This window comes from Bos grunniens, chromosome 6, assembly GCF_055505025.1.
Source record: "Bos grunniens cultivar Pamir isolate PY7600 chromosome 6, Bosgru_T2T1.0, whole genome shotgun sequence".
Classification (NCBI taxonomy): Eukaryota; Metazoa; Chordata; class Mammalia; order Artiodactyla; family Bovidae; genus Bos; species Bos grunniens.
The window spans coordinates 91609624-91630569 of NC_141170.1; the positions used below are offsets into that span (position 1 = coordinate 91609624).

General features: G+C 35.6%; 1 protein-coding gene across 6 annotated transcripts in view; it reads right to left on the reverse strand.

Annotated features, from left to right (window-relative positions):
• STPG2 (sperm tail PG-rich repeat containing 2) overlaps window positions 1–20946 on the reverse strand; it is a 630294-nt gene that overhangs the window by 179101 nt on the left and 430247 nt on the right. The window contains exon 13 of one of the 6 annotated variants that reach the window (XM_086406665.1): window positions 5183–6317. The exons of the other annotated variants lie outside the window; for them this stretch is intronic. Coding sequence (XP_086262791.1) covers window positions 6312–6317 — 6 coding nt within the window. The 3' untranslated portion in view covers window positions 5183–6311. Of the gene's footprint in view, window positions 1–5182; window positions 6318–20946 lie in introns of those variants that run through there. 6 annotated transcript variants of the gene reach the window in all.

Below are 20946 nucleotides of genomic sequence, written 5' to 3' on the forward strand. Positions count from 1 at the left end.
AACTGGCATAAAAGAAGTCTTGATAAATATTTGTTCAAAGGAGAATTGTAGAAGTCACAGGAAATTCCCCTCTTTGTCATATGTTTGGCTGAATTGTCAAAGAATATATTTTTGAGCGCTCATCTATGATTATCGAGTGTTGTGAAAACTTAATGACTGAGAGAAGACAAGGGCCCAATATTTTAGTTTCTCATTCTATTTCCAGGAAGGGTTTCCCAATTTAGTTGGCTAATGTCCAATTTCAAGGCACTGCAAGCCTTGAAAGATGTCCTTTCTAGTCTCAAGAATTACTTATACCACCTAATTTTTTTTTATGGTGGCTAACTTAAAAGGCAGATTTTTTTTTCCACTAAAGATAGAATTTAAAATATAGTTATTAAGTAATTATGGGGAAAGAACGAGAGACATTCATTCCAGATGAATAGAGACAGTGAACTACAGGTTCTATGGACTGAATGTGTCTCCCTCAAATTCATAAACTGTGTACTGGAGAAGACTCTTGAGAGTCCCTTGGACTGCAAGGAGATCAAACCAGTCAATCCTAAAGGAAATTAGTCCTCAATATTCATTGCAAAGACTGATGCTGAAGCTGAAACTCCAATACTCTGGCCACCTGATGTGAAGAACTGACTCACTGGGAAAAGACCCTGTTGCTAGGAATGACTGAAGGCAGAAGGAGAATGGGACTACAGAGGATGAGATTGTCAGAAGGCATCACCAATTCAAAGTACGAGTTTGAGCAAGCTCTGGGATTGGCAATGGACAGGGAAGCCTGGCATGCTGCAGCCCATGGGGTCGCAAAGAGTTGAACGTGACCTACTGAACTGAACTGAATTCCTAATATGATTACATTTGGAGATAGAAGCATTAGGAAACAAGATTAAATGAAGTCATTAGGGTGGGGCCAAAGATAACCATAGTGCTGGTATCTTTACAAAAAGAAAGATCATTCTCTTTATCTCTACATGCACACAGTATGTGGATATTGTAGAGGTTAAAGTTTCATCCCTTAGAGATTCATTGCATAGGCCCGTTCAGTTCAGAATTCTAAAAACATAAAAAATATTTTAGTATGACATCTAGTGCAGCAAAATTTTTATAAAAGTGAAATCAGAAGGTAATTTTTCTCTGCTAACACATTTATTTAAACTAGGATGTTAACCTACGTGAGCTAAATTAATGCACTGAACTGGAGAGTTGTGCATTTTTGAAACTTTATATAGGATAGCAAATAGAGCATAATATAAAGCATCTTGAAGGGTTTTTTCATAGACATACTGACAGACATTCTGTAATTAGCCAAATGTTTTTTAAAATGGCTTTCCTTTTTTATATTTCATAACAAAATGTTTAAAGGACAGAGTTATTTATACATACATCAATTTTGTTTTCTACACAGTCTGTAGTATACTCAGGAAAACGCTATTCTTTGAGGACTTCGTATTAAGGGATATCGCCCTGATTCTGGCAGGATTATCAATAAGATATTGAACCTGTTGAGGTTTAACAAGACAATTTAAAATCTCCTTTATAAGCTGGATGACAAATGGCATGCATGGGTCTCTTTTCTACCAATCATCTCAGCAACTCAAAAACAAAGCTATGCCAGAGTGAATAACTTAAACTACATGGTTCTGGTTGACAAACCTAGATTTTTCACATACATACCAAACTAAAGTTTACAGTTTACAGAGAAGAAAATCAAATATACATCCAACGTGTGTTTTTTATCTTTCAATACTACTACTCTAATATTTTATTAAATATGTGTGTCAGGCACTGTATTTAGTACTTCATATGAATTACTGTATTTTATTACTTCTAAGAAACACATTTTTCACATTTTAATATCTCTGAAATATGGATTTATCTTAAAATAACAATTAGACAACTAATTCAGTTGTTACTGTATGTACATATATGAACTTCACTCATCCCTAGGGTGATGATTGGATAATTGAAATTCCTCACTCAACAAATCATTTAAAGATTATAGTTAAACTGGTAGTATGTGTTTTGTTCTTAGTACATAAAATAATGGTGCAATTACAATATTCTCACTCATGGTCAAATTGTATCTAGATTAATTTTTTGCTGAAAAATACAATTTGTATTTCAACGGCAGCAACTCCAACTGTTCATCATTTCTTATAGAAATCTCATACCACACTTTCAAAGCAAAGACTAGAAATATTTTGGATCTGATTAGCCATTTATATATTTAAATATGGGGCTACCCAGGTGGCACAGCTGTAAAGAATCTGCCTGCCAATGCAGGAGATGCAGGAGACACAGGTTTGATCCTTGGGTTAGGAAGATTCCCTGGAGTAGGAAATGGCATCCTGCTCCAGTATTCTTGCCTGAAAAATTACATGGACAGAGGAGCCTGGGGGGCTGCAGTCCATAAGATTGCAGAGTTGGACACGATTGAACACAAATTTTTAAATATCTAATGTTATCTGCCTTTGATCCCTCACATTTACATATAAATGTTAATTCAGTACACTAACCAACTTATATACGTATAGAATAGGGTGCCAGTGAATTAGAAAAATAAATTTAGAGTGAGAAGGTCAAATAGTAATAATAATAATACACTTTAAAAGCCATCAATAACATGTGCTATTGAAAGAACAGAATAATTATTTTCAACTGCAGATTTTATGTAAGAAGGCAAACTACTTCATGAAGGCAGCATTAGTACTAAATCTGAGCAAAGGGCCCATACAATGGATGATTCATTAATAATGCAAAAAGTTTTTTTTATTGTTGTTTTTACCATTTTGCCAGTTGAACATACTGCTAATAAACGTTGAGATAAAAAAAAGTAGATTAAAAAAAAAACATGCTATAGAAAAAACACATGCTATAGAAAATTCAACAGAGAAGTGTGGAGTCCTTGAGAAGCAAAAAAATATAATGATAATAGGAATGAGTGGCTTGGTTCCAACATACAACTTTCAAGAATGTCAGTGACAAAAAAAAAAAAAAAAAATCAGTAGTGATATAAGCCAGTTCAGTGAATTCATGAGCACATTAATTTGAACCAAGTATTTATCCCATGAATAATGGTTGAATGAATCAAACAGAGGAAGGGTTACAAGGAACAGTAGTTTTGAAAAGAATAGAAATCCATTTGGCTGCAAAATAATTTCATCTGTAATATCTGAGAGTAGCAGCAACATCTGAAACATGACAGGAGTAACAAAATGAAAGAAATTAGGATTGCCAAATAAACAAGATGAGGATAATCAACAGGACCATAACAAAAGGATACTTTATAAGTGAAATATGATTAATGAAAGCACACACACTCTGGAAAGTGCTATGTGAATCTGATGTGCCCATTAATCCATAGATAATATCAAACTGTTAATCAGACAATGAATCAATCTTCCCTGACATTAATTGACTTGTTGTGAAATAAATTAATAACTATCTACATATTAAGCACCAGCTGTTGTTCTATAATCCGTATAACTATGTGAACATTTTCCACACAAAGCTAACTCATCAATGCAAAGTAATAATGGAACTCGTTGGCTAATTCCAAAAACACAACATGATGATACAGTGTGATATGCAAATTTTGCTGCAAAACTACAAAATAATGCCTAGATTCACCAAAAACAGTAGAAGCCACTGAGTCTATTTGAATTAACTTACTTAATTCTTAGTGTTACTATAAATCTTGAAATAAAATAAGTCTACTTTTAGAAAAAATAAAAGTAGAAACAGCATACTGTGGCTGTTTTACAACAATCTGTCTCAGAAGTAACCGTAACTACTGTCACACAATATCCATCATGTTAGAGGACTATTAGCTATGATTAAGACAAAAGCAGTTTATTTTCTTTAAACAATATAAATCATAAAATATGTTAAAAACTGACCCTATTTGTTAGTCCACTGATATATTACTCTGATTTTTTCTTCTTAACTATAGGAAATAGCTTATCTATTATCACTTCCTATTTATGCATACATTTAAATTACAATTATATCTTGCTTATGCATTGCATCAGAAATTAATCTGAAATTCAGATTAGATATACATAAAACACATTTGCTCTTCAGCAAAAATAATTATTTGTTTTCTGTATAAAACTATTGGATTGAAATTATAAATACCAAAATAACTAAGTATACTGTAAAATATTACAGTTATGAAAAAGTGCTCTATTAAAGAATGTGTTATTCAAACTCAAAGATGGCTAATCATTTTTGCTTTATTAACCCTACACAAATCTAATAAAATTAAAAATCACATTATAAAATTGATTTTAAAAAATTCAGTGTTTCTAACAGTTGACAGACTACATGGCCATTATGAAAAATTAAATATGAAACCTTCATAAAACTGACTATAAAAAACATTGAATGTATACTATAAAATGTTTGATTTTACTATTACCAGGTAAGAGGCAAAGACTTCTTGGACTACATTCTTATTTTAAGAAATATAAAAACTACTCTGAAAATGACAGTAATACAGACACACATATTTATGTATATATTGTTCCTGAAACCAAAACATTGCTTGCCTTTTTTTAATTGATTTTCTATTACAGTGGAAAATATATTTTATCAAACCTGAGCAATCATAAATAGAGAAAGAAGGCAATACAGAGTCACTATTTTAATATGATTATTTCCTAGACAGAGCAGGCAAGATATTATTCAATATCAAATTCAGAACAAAAAAATGGCTTTAGAAATATTCAGGTGTCATAACTTGTTTAAATTTCCATCAACACAGTGAGTAATATTCCTCAAAGATACTCAGACTCATTTACAAAGTGACCTGGGCAATGCTTCTGGGACCTCGTATCAATCTTGATGCTAAATTTAGCTTTGCAGCATTAAAAAATAACTAAGTTTATGCAATCAAAAAGTTAGAGAATTAAAATATATTCTGTAAGTTTTATAGCTTTTGAATAATAAAAAAATTTAAAGGTCAAGTTAGTTGAAAGTAAAAGAGTACTCTGTATATTTATATTTGATAAACCATTTTAAAATTCTAGAAACTCTTGTCCTTGATTGAATACTGAAGAAACCTAAAGCACTAAGTTTCTGCACAAAGTTATTGCACACTAAATGCTCTCACAGCCACCACATTAAAGGAACAAAGGCTGAAAATGTCACCTGGTCTGGGAAGAATGTTTTTGCTAGATTGTGCTAGGTTGGTTGAGTTGTCAGAATAAGATAAATGGAGCTGAGCTGTACCATTAACCTGTGACATTTCTGACAGTGCAAGGCTATAGGTTCTGAGAAAAGTAGACTCTTTCTTTCTTTGCTATTCCTCAGTTTTTAATAGGAATAAGAAAAGATAGATGAAATGTTTTAATGAACTACAGAAACAGAGCAGAAGCCTATCTTGAAAATAATATGCTTTCTGTTATATGTAAAAGCATATCCCTAAATCAGAGTATGTTAATAAATACATCACATAATTTTTGTCTATACTTTAAAGAGATAAACATTAAAATAGTCCTTACTCATATCTAGTCATTTAAGAGCAACAAAAGCTGTTTTTCCTTATTTATACTTTGACTTGTACTTCTGTCAAAAAAGTTTAATTAAAACTAAGCCATCATTTTAATGACAATAAGTCTCACTCCATTCTTAAAATCACTATTGGTATAAAAATACAGAAGCAGGGGTGGGAGAGAGGCTCAAAAGGGAGGGGATAGAGAGTTATGACTTATATTGTTATACAGCAGAAACCAACACAACATTGTAAAGCAATTATCCTCCAATTAAAATAAATAAATAAACAAACTAAAAAATAGAGAAAGAGTAATAGCATTTTCTGTTTTAAGGCTACTAAAATTACATAGAAACTTTAATATGCTTGTAGTTTTTTTTTTTTTTTCCTGAGTTTCTGATTAACATGGAAAAAGTAAAATAGATGGATGATGGCTATATTTTTGGAAAGATAAACTAGCAAGATACAATGAAGAATAAATACCAGTCAATGTTCATAAGAGTAAAAAAAATCAAATGAAATCATGAATTAGTACTGATACTCATAATCTGATGATAAAATCTAATGGCCTGGTATGCATCTCTATGCCTGGTATGCATCAGAAAAATGACATTTTTTGATCCTGAGTCCTTGCAATTCATATACAAAAAAAAATCAGTTTTCAAAGATCAGGATGTTACACATTCATTTACTCAAAGGAACCAATATCTTTTATAAAATCATATCATAACTAATACAAGTCAACAAAAAATTCTGTACAGGTCACTGTGCAGAAGAATGACAATATGAAGATGCAGATAGACACAGCTTGTGCTGAATGTGTTCAAATCTATAAAGGAAAGCAGAAATAGGATCAGTGCCTATATCAATAATATAGTGTTAAAATGCAGCAGTGTTCAGAAAAGTGAAAGTCGCTCAGTCGTATCTGACTCTTTGTGACCCCATGGACTGTAGTCCAAGGAATTCTCCAGACCAGAATACTGGAGTAGGTAGCCTTTCCCTTCTCCAGGGGAATCTTCCCAACCTAGGGATCAAACCCATTTAACAACAATTTATTGGATTATTACTATGTGCCAGATACAATTCTAATTATATTTAAAAGGGAATGCATATGTAGGTAGGTAGACAGGTACACAGGTACACAGATTTGAATATTTCTTCCAAATATTTAAGAAAATATCCTTACTAATGCTGTATTACACATAATGTGCTTAGTCACTCAGTCATGTCTGACTCTTTGTGACGCTATGGACTGTAACCCGCCAGGCTCCTGTGTCCATGGAATCCTCCAAGCAAGAACACTGGAGTGGGTTGCCATGTCCTCCTCCTCCAAGGGATCTTCCCAACACAGGGATTGAACCCAGGTCTCCAAGTGGATTCTTTACCATCTGAGCCACCAGAGAAACCCATTATATATAATAAATAAATAGATTTCATGATCTTTAAATCATGTTGCATTCATATGGGTTTGTCATTATGAAGTAAGGAATTTTTTTTTGAAATAAGTGCAGATTCAGTTGTACTCCTATCCAGTATTAAGTAATTTCTGTGATCTCTCAGTTCTTGACCAAATGCTAACTATTTTCATCACAACTTTGAAGTTTCATTTATAATCTGAAGTAGCAAATTTACTTCCTTAGTTTTCCTATTTTATGACCTATTCAATAATCTCAACATTTTATAACTTAAAGTGAAAGTGTTAGTTGCTCAGTCACGTCCAACTCTTTGTGACCCCATGGACTGTAGCTGGCCAGGCTCCTCTGTCTATGGAATTCTCCAGGCAGGAATACTGGAGTGGGTAGCCATTTCCACCTCCAGGGGTTCTTGAAGGCCCAGGGATTGAACCCAGGTTCCACACAGTGCAGACAGATTCTTTACCATCAGAGCCACTAAGGAAGCTCATTATACTTTAACGTTTGGGCTAACATCACTTTTCAAGATTTACTTGGTAATCACATATTGAGAATTTTAATTATGGAAAATCAAAGTATGATTTTAAGAGTAATCATTAGTGTTCAAATATAGAGACTGCTAACACTTCAACATAGCTATTTATTGATTTTTATATCTCAGGAAAATAATTCTGCTTATTCTCTACAGGTCCCTAACAACAGATAATGATGGCTACTTCTTAAAACTTTCTTTTTCATCCCTCCTTCCTGTACAACTTTACTGATGTATAATTTACAATATTTATAGTGTACTGGGAGTTCCTGGTGGCCTAGTGGATAGGATTTCAGGCTTTTACTGCTTTGGGCTGGGGTTCAATCCTTGGTCAGGGAACTGAGATTCTGCAAGCTGAAATATAATAATTTGATACACATGTACACTGTGAAATAATTATCACAATGTGTTCATTAACACACCCATCAACTCACATAGTTTAACTTTGTGTTCATGTTGAGAACAGAAGATCTACGCTCAGTAAATACTGCACATTAGATCCCCAGAACTTATTCATCTTATAAATAAAAATTAGTACCCTGTGATCAAACTCTCCCTTTACCCCTACTTCTCTTGTTTAACTAATCAATTTAATTGGAGGATAATTACTTTATAATATTGTGATGGTTTTTGCCATACAGAAACATGAATCAGCCACAGGTATACATGTGTCTCCCCCATCATGAGCCCCTTCCCACCTCCCTCCCCACCCTATCCCTCTGGGTTGTCCCAGAGCACCAGCTTTGGGTCCCCTGCTTCATACATCAAACTTGCACTGGTCTTCTATTTTACATATGGTAATACACATGTGTCAGTGCTATTCTGTGAAATCATCCCACCCTCACCTTCTCTAAGTGAGTCCAAAACTCTGTTCTTTACATCTGTGTCTCCTCTGCTACCCTACATGTAGGATCATCGATACCATCTTTCTAAACTCCATACATATACATTAATATACAGTATTTGTGTTTCTCTTTCTGACTTACTTCACTCTGTGTAATAGGCTCTAGGTTCACCTACCTCATTAGAATTGACTCAAATGTGTTCCTTTTTATAGCTGAGTAATATTCCATTGTGTATATGTACCACAACTTCCCTGGCAACCACCATTCTGCTCTCTTTTTCTGTGAATATGGATTTTTTATATTTCATATATAAGTAAGGTCAGTGTTTGTCATTTAGTGTCTAAATTATTTTGTATAATGTCTGCTAGGCCCATCCATGCTTTTGCAAATACCAGGATTTGTTCAAAGACTGAAAATATTCTACTTTCTGTGTCCTTACACTTCCTTTATCCATTCTTTTGTTGACTGTTATTTAAATTGCTGTCATATATTAGATATTGTAAATGATGCTGCAATGAATGTGGATGTGCAGATATCTTTTCAAGATCCTGATTTCATTTCCTTTGGATATACCAACAAAAGTGGGATTGCTGGATCATACGGCAGTTGTTTTGCCCTGTCCAGCACAGCGGGTGAGAAAGACCTGTAATGGGGGTGCGAGCATAATGCAAAGACAGACGCACACAATTTGGCAAGCAGGGAGTCAGGGGGCCCTCCTGCTCTCATGGCAGGAAGGCAGGATGGCTCCTTTCAGCCCATGCTTTATTGGTAGAAGTCTCATATGAGATCATTAGGAAATAGCTATACTGGGGAATTTGATCAGCACACCATAAAGAGGGAGGAAAGTTAAAGCTCTGCTGTTAATCAGGAACATCTTGTTTTGTTTCCATGGAAACGGATGCAGGGACAGGCAGTGAAGTGAAGCAGAGAGCACAGTCCCGCCCCAAGTATGTCTGTCCAGCATGCCTACTAAGACAATCACGAGGCACAGTTTGCCACACCCTCGAGTCATGGGGCAGGTTCTAGTCTCCCCTCTGCCAGGCTGCAACAGTATTTGATTATTACACAACGGCTATACCAATCTACATTCCTACCAAGAGTGTACAGTGTTTCTTTTCTCCACATACTTGCCAGCACTTTTTATCTCTTGCCTATTGATAAACACCACTCTAACAGGTATCTGGTGACATCTCATTATGGTTTTGATTTGAATTTCTCTGGTGATTAGTGATGTTGACCATTTATCTGTTGACTATTTGTATGTCTTCTTTGGAAGAATCCCTAAGCAGATCTTTTTCACATTTTTAAATTGGATTGGTTGTTTTTGCTGCTGTTGAATTGTAGGAGTTTCTCTATATTTTGCATATTAACCCCTTTTCAGATATATGGTTTGCAAATATTTCTTCCACTCCATAGGTTGTCTTTTCTTATTGTTGATTATTACCTTTGCTGTGCATTTTTAGTTTGATGTAATCTCACTCATTTATTTTTACTATTGTTGCCTGTGCTTCAGAGTTATATCCAAAAATATAATGCTAAGACCAAAGTCCAGGAGATTTTCCCCTACGTTTTCTTCGAGGAGTTTTATAGTTTCAGGTGTGTGTTTAGTTGCTCAGTCGTGTCTGACTCTTTGCGACCCCATGAACTGTAGCTCACCAGGTTCCTCTGTCCATGGGATTTTCAAGGCCAGAATACTGGAGTGGGTTGCCACTTCTTTCTCTATATAGTTTTAGGTCTTACATTTAAACCTTTAATCCATCCTGAGTTAATTATTACTTATAGCTTTTGTAAGAGTCCAATTTTCTGCATGTGAATATTTAATTTCCCTCTTATTATTTATTCAAGAGACTATCCTTACCCTACTACATATTCTTGACTCCCTTATCAAAGATTAGTTGACCTATTAGTAGCAGGGATTTATTGCTGCTGTTCAGTTGTTCAGTCACTCAGTCCTGTCTGACTCTTTGTGACCCCATGGACTGCAGCACACCAAGCTTCCCTGTCCTTTACCACCTCCCAGAGCTTGCTCAAACTCATGTCCATTGACAAGTCAATGGTGCCATCCAACCATCTCATCCTCTGTCATCCCCTTCTCCTTCTGCCTTCAATCTTTCCTACCATCAGGACCTTTTGCAGTGAGTCATCTGTTTGCATCATGTGGTCAAAGTATTGGAGCTTCAGTTTCAGCATCAATCCCTCCAATGAATATTCAAGGGTGATATCCTTTAGGATTGACTAGTTTGATCTCCTTGCAGTCCAAGGGACTCTCAAGAGTCTTGGAAAAGTGTTGGAAAACACCACAGTTCAAAAGCATCAATTCTACGTTCAGTCTTCTTTATGGTCCAATTCTTACATCCACACATGACTACTGGAAAAACCATAGCTTTGACTATATGGACCTTTGTCAGCAAAGTTATGTCTGTGCTTTTTAATTTGCTGACTAGGATTAAAACCTAGATAGTCATTTGAACATTCTTTGGCATTGTCCTTCTGTGGGATTAGAATGAAAACTTACATTTCCAGTCCTGTGGCCACCACTGAGTCTTCCAAATTTGCTGGTATATTGAGTGCAGTATTTTAACAGCATCATCTTTTAGGGTTTGAAATAGGTCAGCTGGATTTCCATCACCTCCACTAGCTCTGTTCTTAGTGATGCTTCCTAAGGCCCACTTGACTTCTTCCTCCAAGATGTCTGGCTCTAGGTGAGTGATCACACAATTGTGTTATCTGGGTCATTAAGGGATTTATTTCTGGGCTATAAATTCTGTTCTTTTGGTCTGTGTATCTGTTTTTATGCCAGTACCACATTGTTTTGATTAATATGTGCATGCTCAGTCGCTTCAGTTGTGCACGACTCTTTGCGGCCCTATTGACTATAGCCACGCCAGGCTCCTCCTTTGCCTGGAAATCTTCAGGCATGAATACCGGAGTGGGTTGCCATGACCTCCTACAGGGGATCCTCCCAACCCAGGGACTGAATCTGTGTCTCTTATATCTCCTGCATTGGTAGAGGAGTTCTTTACCACTAGCTCCACCTGGGAAGCCCTTTTTGATTACTATAGATTTGTAGTATATTTTGAACTCAGGTAGTATGACGCCTGCAGCATGTTACTCTTTCTCAAGATAGCTTTGGCTATTTGAGTTCTTTTGTGACTCCAGAGGATTTTTAGCATTGTCTTCTCTATTTATGTTAAAAATGCCATTGGAATTTTGATAGAGATTGCACTAAATCTTTAGATCACTTTGAGTACATTCTAACAAATACCAATTCTTCTCATACATGGTCACAGTACATTTTTCCATTATTTGTGTCTTCTTCAGTTTCTTTCATCAATGTCTTCTTTCTAGTTTTCTCTACATGATCTTTCACCTCCTTGGTTAAATTTATTCCAAAATGTGTGTGTGTGTGTGTGTGTGTGTGTGTGTTTAATGGTATTGTAAGTGGAATTGTTTTCTCAGTTTCTTTATCATAGAGTTCACTTGCAGTATAGAAAAACACAACTGATTTTTGTATGTTGATTTTGTATCCTGTTCCTTTACTGAATTCATTTACTTGTTCTAACAGGTTTTTTTGTGGAGTCTTTTGGGTTATCTATATTTAAATCATGTCTTCTTCAGAGAAATAGAGGAAAAATACTTAATTTTTCATCACTGAATATGATGTTATAATAACTATGGGCTTGTCATATGTGGCCTTAATTATATCAAGATATATTCCTTTTATATATAATTTGCTGAGTTTTTATGATGAAAGTTTGCAGAATTTTGTCAAATGTTTTTCTGCATCCTTTGAGATAATCATATATAAATCAAATAGCAGGGAGATTAATAGTAAAAGCTGGGCAGAAAAATAGTTTTAAAACAAATGGTAAATACCAGACTAAGTAGCATGCAATGCAACAAGCATTATGAGGGAAAAAGAAGTTCAGTTTTGTAAAAGAGGAAATCTTAAAATGAATATGTAAAATGTGTGTGGAACCTACATTAATATGAAGATCAACATCATGAATAAAGTGAAATCCTGGCATTTTTCCTTCTAAAATTAGGAAAAAGGCGAGGATGTTAGCTCTCACCATTTCTATTTAATATTGTACTGGAGGTAACATATGGTGAAATAAAGGAAGAAAAAAGAAAAAAAGAATAATATATTCAAAGTAAGAATATTTCTTTGCAGAAGACAGCATTATTACTAATGAAAAAAATGCAAGGAGTATATATAAGGCAATTCCTAAAACTAATAAGTTAACTTAGTAAGACTGTAAGATTCAAAATGAACATATACAAATAGGCCATATTTCTGTATGTTATCAGAAAAGAATTAAAAACAATTCCCATTTATGACTGTGATTGTAAAATTAAAAGTGGTTTGCTGACTGTACTAAAATAATTTTACTTGATATCAGTTATTAACAAGGAATTAGACATAATTTTAATACTCTATTTCAATTCTGTTGAATTGAAAGATGAAAATATCATATAATAAATAAAGAATAAGAAAATTAATGTATCTTTCTTTTGATATATATATACCTATAGATATATGTCACATTGGAATATATCAATAGAAAATTTAGATAATAATAAAACAAGGTAAGAGAAAATTAAACTTCAGGGAATAATTGCCAAATAAATTCAAAACAGCTGAAGAATAGCAGAACTTTCCAGAATAAAGGAAATATTTATAATCACTTTGAAAAAATGCTTAGTCAATTTAGTAAACATTATTTGATGAATAGATGAATCAATTAAATCCTGCAATTGCATATTTTTCATTCAGTTCAGTTCAGTTACTCAGTCGTGTCCGACTCTTTGCAACCCCATGAACCGCAGCACACCAGGCCTCCCTGTCCATCACAAACTCCCGGAATTTACCCAAACTCATGTCCATTGAGTCGGTGATGCCATCCAACCATCTCATCCTCTGTTGTCCCCTTCTCCTCCTGCCCTCAATCTTTCCCAGAATCAGGGTCTTTTCAAATGAGTCAGCTCTTCACATCAGGTGGCCAAAGTATTGGAGCTTCAGCTTCAACATTAGTCCTTCCAATGAACACCCAGGACTCATATCCTTTAGGATGGACTAGTTGGATCTCCTTGCAGTCTAAGGGACTCTCAAGAGTCTTCTCCAACACCACAGTTCAAAAGGACCAATTCTTCGGCGCTCAGCTTTCTTTATAGTCCAACTCTCACATCCATACGTGACTACTGGAAAAACCATCGCCTTGACTAGACGGACCACTGCTGACAAAGTAATGTCTCTGCTTTTTAATATACTGTCTAGGTTGGTCATAACTTTCCTTACAAGGAGTCTCTTTTAATTTCATGGCTGCAATCACCATCTGCAGTGATTTTGGAGCCCAAAAAAATAAAATCAGCCACTGTTTCCTCATCTATTTGCCGTGAAGTGATGGGACCGGATGCCATGATCTTCATTTTCTGAATGTTGAGCTTTAAGCCAACTTTTTCACTCTCCTCTTTCACCTTCATCAAGAGTCTCCTGGCAGTGATTCAACTTGTATTAATGTGTCTTTTCCAAATGGGAGTTTATTTTGAGAGTGTCTGATACAAGAGAATTTGAGATAACTCCTATTTCAAAGATAATTTTGGTAAAATTCACTTTGTTTTCAGCCATACTATTATAATAAAACATGTAGGATGAAAACTAGGCTACACAAAATGGCATCACAAGGAAATGAGATATACTGAACTTATCTCAAACGCTGTAGATGAATACATTTTTTTTAAGATTTGTATATGGACCATTTTTAAAGTCTTTACTGAATTTGTTACAGCATTGCATCTGCTTTATGTTTTGTTTTTTTAGCCAGGAGACATGTAGGATCTTAGCTCCCTGACCAGGGATTGAACCTGCACCCCCTACAACTGGAAAAAGTTTTAACTTTTGGACTGCCAGGGAAGTCCCTGCAGATGATTATCTTTTAAAAAACTTTCAGTATTTCCAATCTCAAGGATTTTTAAATCTGAAAATCTAAACTTGAACTGGTATACAAAAATTCATGCCCCTCTATTCTATAAGAGAATGAAATTTAAATAGAATGTGATGTTTATTTGATGTGCCCTTGATCTTTTGATTTTCAGAAAACTCTGAAATATAACTTTAGTAAAATCTTTCTTTTTAAAATGGCATGTGTATATATTACTTAATAGAAGTACCTACCTCACATATTTGTTTTGACAATAAAATGAGAAAATGTTTTTAACACATCTTGAACAAATAAGGCATCAGAATACATCAGTTCCCTTCTCTTTCAAAGAAAATAAGACATGGATGGTCACAGAAAATCATCAAGAAAATAAGCATTTTATCTGTTCTGCATCACTGATTCATATGAAAAAATTGTTTTTCACTAGTCTCCAGCCAAGCGAATAAGCACCTTAAAGGAAACAAACCTTCAGCAAGTGAAATATTTTCTCTGACAAACTGTCTGGATGTTGTGCCAGAGAAATATGTATTATTGGACCCACAACTTGTTACTATGTCCTACCTTTTAATACCAAACTGAAAGAATCAGAAGGGAAGCAAACATCACAGGGCTCTGGTCACTCATCAGATTTAAGCCATTTTTGGCTTAAATCTGACACTTAAGAGGCTGGGAACCCTAAACATAATATTATCTATTTTTCAGTTAAGCAGATCTCACTTGGGAGAAGTGCAATAATGTTCAATATTCTTACTTGAAAAGCACAATGAACAGATAAATAATATAGTTTTTTAGTATTCTAATTTTCTAAAGCCTCTTTATTTTAAAACTCTGATCAAGATAGGTAAATTTGCTTCCCTTCTCTTAAGAACAGGTTTAGATATATTAAAGCTTTCTGTCAGTGACAACACTAGATTTGAGATGAACTGGTGTCATTTTTTTGTTTCCCACAATGTCATGTTCAAAATTGGATAAAGTGTACAAGCAAATTGCATGGCACAGCAGGGTCGAGGAAGTTACAGGTAATTGCATTGCACTTTTTCCCATATCTTAAAGGTACAGTTATGCAATTCTTCTGATAACCTTAAAAACTAGCCTTCGTCAGATGTTATTTAGAGTATAATATGAGGGTTATAAATAAACTGTTGCTTCTTTAAGCAATCCAGAGAGACATAAAAGACAGATGGAGAACTGAATGTGGCCTATTGTTTTATATAGCTATGGTTTAAAAAAAAAAAAAACAACCTCTATTCACAAGAAAAAGCCTCTGCTGCATGGCAGCTGTTGACTAGAGTGGGCTGAAAGCATCTTGCTAGAAAAACAAGAGAACCAGCAGCAGAACAATGTGAGTGCAGCTCTATAGCCTTCTTAAGAGGAAGGACTTGAAACGGGTGTTAAAGATAGAATTCATAAAATGATATCAAGAAGCCTTTTTTATTTTGCTATTAATTTCCACGTAGTCTGCAGCTATCAGAGTTTCAAATACTCTAGCATCTTTAGGCTCCACTAGATGCATTTCAACCTCTGCCGTGTGGCATGTGAATGTGGCTTGTTTAGTTAGTTTTACGACATAATTAATAGGCATTGTCAGAAACTCTCATCTTTGATCACGGGAGGTTGGCAGCCCTTTGTTGCTCTCATTCCAGGCTTTGAGAGAGTGGCCAGATGGTACGTCCTACCACAAACTGCAGTGTGGAAGATATCCTTCCTAGGACACTTTCAAATTCTGTTTGGCCAACTTCATGACTCCTGCAGAAAAGTTCATTTAGTTACAGTTTTATTTAATTTGCTATAGGTACAAAGACTGCTCCTGGACTCCCTCTAAAACTTCACTGAGGTAAAAATAATTTGAGTTTTTCTCACATGTTTGACTCAGTGAAGCAGCAGCATTTTATACTGGAGAAAAGTGTTTCCCAGATACCTAAATTCTAGTCCAAGCCCTGCCACAAACAGACTTCTAAAGACCAGAGATGTATTTTACTCTTTCCGGGTCTCAGTTGCTTCATCTTTGTAATGAAGCACAAGACTGAATGATCCGATTACTTCTCTCTGGATAAGTCCATGGTCCTGTGGATTTTTCTAAGTGTAATCAATTATAAATGTTATGTTACTTGAAGTAGACCTTTGTTTGGTATTCACAAGTTAAAATGTCTGGATTTGAAGATTTGTGAGAGTCCCCCTGAGTTCTATGACAAGTAGCACTTTGTAATTTCACTGATGAACAAATTTCATTTGCCCACACTCCAAGGCTATATGCAGGTGTCAGATATATTATAACAAAATCTAGTCCTCCATCCACTGTTTGTATTTCAATGTCAAATACAAATGTTATCATGTTATCGTCTTGTTATCAGCAGATTCCAAAGAGATCATTTCTTTTTTTTTTTTTCCTTTGATATATCTTATTTCATTTTATGATGGGAACTTGTAATATATTACTTTGAAAAATTAGCCTTTTATATAAAACCTGAATTATATATCAAAGATAACTAAACAAGGTTTAGAATGGAAACCAGAAACATAAGAACCCATGGGAAAGTTTCATGTGATTCCATACTTTCAATTCAAATCAGAATCATCTAACTTCTCCATCTTAAGTATTCACAGATTTCAAAAGCTTTGATTATTTATGTAAATCAATAAATGCATACACTGTTCAAAATACATTCATGCTGATTCTCTAAATTATCAGCATTACTTATGTAAATAATATAAAATCTTAATAAGTTATATAAATTATATTACCCTAATAACTTCAAAATCAATTCTTTTTTTTTTAGAAATGCCTAGCGTAATTTTTTGTTTGGTATGAATAACACTAAGTAATGGAGAAGGGACTGGCACCCCACTCCAGTACTCTTGCCTGGAAAATCCCATGGATGGAGGAGCCTGGTGGGCTACAGTCCATGGGGTCGCAAAGATCCATGGGGTCACGAAGAGTCAGACACGACTGAGTGACTTCACTTTCACTTTTCACTTTCATGCACTGGAGAAGGAAATGGCAACCCACTCCAGTGTTCTTGCCTGGAGAATCCCAGGGATGGGGAGCCTGGTGGGCTGCCGTCTATGGGGTCGCACAGAGTCGGACACAACTGAAGTGACTTAGCAGCAGCAGCAACACTAAGTAATGCCTCAGTATAATCCATGATCTGACATAGAGAACTGTATCAAAGTTTTCTAATAATTTATTGTGTTTAATTGATAGCAATTAAACATGTCAATAAACAGAATTTCTCTTCAGATCAACATCGTTTAAAGCACTTTCTCCTTCAGCTTCTGTTAAACTAATAGCAAATGCATTTAAGTATTTTCTAGTTCATGTTTGAGATCCTTATAGCTTCAATTTTATTTTATAACTAAAACATGACAACATAAATCTGAATCTCATATTTAGTAGGATTAAGCATGTGAGAGGTGGCATAAAGTCATGATTAAGAGCAGGGGCATGTTGCCAGGCTGCCTGAGTTAGAATCCTAGTTTTGCTGTTTAAGTTTTAAATAGTCTGTTAGTGCTTCAGTTTCTTGGCCTACTGAATTAGGAAGACTCAATTGTGTTGGAATGCTGATCTGGACCATGACTTGTTATTAATATTGATGTTATTAACAACTGTGACTAGTTGTCATGCAGTGAATTAAACAGAGGTAATATGGATCTGTTGTATAATTGTGCTCATTCTGCAGGCTACCAAGGTTATGCTCAAAATTCTTGAACCTAGTCTCCCACACTATATGACAGAACTTCCAGATGTACAAGCTGTGTTTATAAAAGGCAGAGGAACATGAGACCAAATTGCCAACATTCACTAGATCACAGAATCAAAAGGAAAGGAATGCCACAAAAACATCTACTTCTGCTTCACTAACTATGCTAAAGCCTTTGACTGTGTGGATCACAACAAACTCTCAGAAATTCTTAAAGAGATGGGAATACCAGACTACCTTACCTGTCCTGTGAGAAATCTGAATGCAGGCCAAGAAGCAACAGTTAGAATAGAACATGGAACAACAAACTGGTTCAAAATTGGGAAAGGAGTCTGACAAGGCTGTATATTGCTACTTTGCTTATTTGACTTACACGGAGAGTGAGTGGTGCTGTGTTAAATTGCTCAGTAATGTCCGACTCTTTGTGAACTCATGGACTGTAGCCTGCCAGGATCCTCTGTCCATGGAATTCTCCAGGCAAGAATACTAGAGTGGGTTGCCATGCCTTCCTCCAGAGAATATTGCAGGTGGATTCTTCACCAGCTGAGCTACCAGGGAAGCACATCACGTGATATGCTGGGCTGGATGAATCACAAGCTAGAAACCAGATTGCTGGGAGAAATATCAACAATCTCATAAATGCAGATGACACCACTCTAAGGATGGAATGTGAAGAGGAGCTAGAGTCTCTCAATAAGGGTCAAAGAGGAGACTGAAAAAGCTGACTTAAAATTCAACATTCAAGAACTAAGATCATGGCATCCGGTTCCATTACTTCATGGCAAACAGATGGGGAAAAGTGGAAACAGTGACAGATTTTATTTTCTCAGGCTCCAAAATCACTGCAGATGGTGACTGTAGCCATGAAAATAAAAGACACTTGCTCCTTGGAAGGAAAGCTACGACAAACCTAGACAGTATATTAAAAAGTAAAGATATCTATACAAAGTTATGGCTTTTCCAGTAGCCATGTATGGATGTAAGAGTTGAACCAAAAAGAAGGCTGAGCACCAAAGACTTGATGATTTCAAATGGTGGTACTGGAGAAGATTCTTGTGAGTCTCTTGGACTGCAACAAGATCAAACCAGTCAATCCTAAAGGAAAGCAATTCTCAATATTCATTGGAAGGATTGATACTGAAGCTGAAGCTCCAATACTTTGGCGAAGTATTGATGCGAAGACTTGACTCACTGGAAAAGATCCTGATGCTGGGAAAGACTGAAGGCAATAGGAGAAAGGGCCACAGAGGATGAGATGGTTAGATAGCATCAGTGACTCAATGGACATGAGTCTGAGCAAACTCTGGGGGATAGTGAGAGACAGGGAATCCTGGCATGTTGCAATCCATGGGGTCAGAGTCAGACACGACTTAGAGACTGAACAACAGCAACAATATTTAACTGAGAAGGCTGAAAATAAGGATTTGTACCCCTGGCATCTCCTAGTCCCATGTTATTCCCACAGACTCCTTCCATCTTCCTCCCCTTTGGCAAAAAAATTCCCATCCTGTCAGAAGAGTCAGCAAGCATTGGTCTTTACCTAAGGTATACCAATTACATTGGACAGGAGGCAGGGATCAAAACCATCCTCAAGAAAAAGAACTGCAAAAGGGCAAAATGGTTGTCTGAGGAAATAGCTGAGAAAAGAAGAGAAGGGAAAGAGAAAGGAGAAAAGGAATGATACACCCATCTGAATGCAGAGTTCCAAAGAATAGCAAGAAGAGAGAAGAAAGTCTTCCTAAGTGAACAACACAAAGAAAACAATAGAATGGGTAACACTAGAGATTTCTTCAAAAAAGTTAGAGATACCAAGGGAACATTTCATGCAAAGATGGGCAAAATAAAGGACAGAAATGGTATGGACCGAACAGAATAAGATATTAAGAATGGGCAAGAATACACAGAACTATACAAAAAAGATATTAATGACCCAGATAACAACAATGGTGTGGTCACTCACCTAGAGCCAGACATCCTGGAATGTGAAGTCAAGTGGGCCTTAGGAAGCATCATTACGAACAAAGCTAGTGGAGGTGATGGAATTCCAGCTGAGCTATTTCAAATCCTAAAAGATGATGTTCTTAAAGTGCTGCACTCAATATGAGAGCAAATTTGGAAAACTCAGCAGTGGCCACAGGGAAAAGGTCAGTTTTCAGTCCAGTTCCAAAGAAGGGCAATGCCAAAAAATGTTCAAACGACCCCACAACTGCATTCAATTTATATGCTAGCAAAGTAGTGCTCATAATTCTCCAAGCTCGGCTTCAACAGTATGTGAACCTATTTCAAATGTTCAAGAACTTTTGAACTCCAAATGTTTAGGAATTTCCAAATGTTCAACTGGATTTAGAAAAGGCAGAGGAACCAGAGATCAAATTGCCAACATCTGTTGGATAATCAAAAAAGCAAGAGAATTCTAGAAAAAATCTACTTCTGCTTTATTGATTACAACAAAGCCTTTGACTGTGTGGATCACAAGAAACTGTGGAACATTCTTAAAGAGATGGGAATACTAAACCACCTTACCTGCCTCCTGAGAAATCTGTATGCAGGTCAAGAAGCAACAGTTAGAACCAGACATGCAACAATGGACTGGTTCCAAATAGGGAAAGGAGTATGTCAAGGCTGTATACTGTCACCCTGTTATTTAACTTATATGCAGAGTACATCATAAGAAATGCTGGGCTTGTAATATGGGAACTTAAATTCACAGCATGGTATATATATGTTTAGTAACAATTTCACTCCTCAATGCCCATTTTGACCCAGGTATGAGGGAAGCACATAGCAGCACAGAATGGGGAAAGAAAAGAAAGCGATTTGATGATCTAACTTTGTTACTTAACAACATGGCCAAAGGTAAACTTTGAGTTCCAATAATAGAACAATGTTTCAGTGAACAGTATTTGGAAAATATTTACTGTTACAAAAAAAAAAATTAACTTTGAATCTTCACCTTTCTCAACTTGCAGCAAAATTCCAAATGGAAAGTAAAATAGAAAAAACAAAAACAACTGAGTACTAACAAAGTA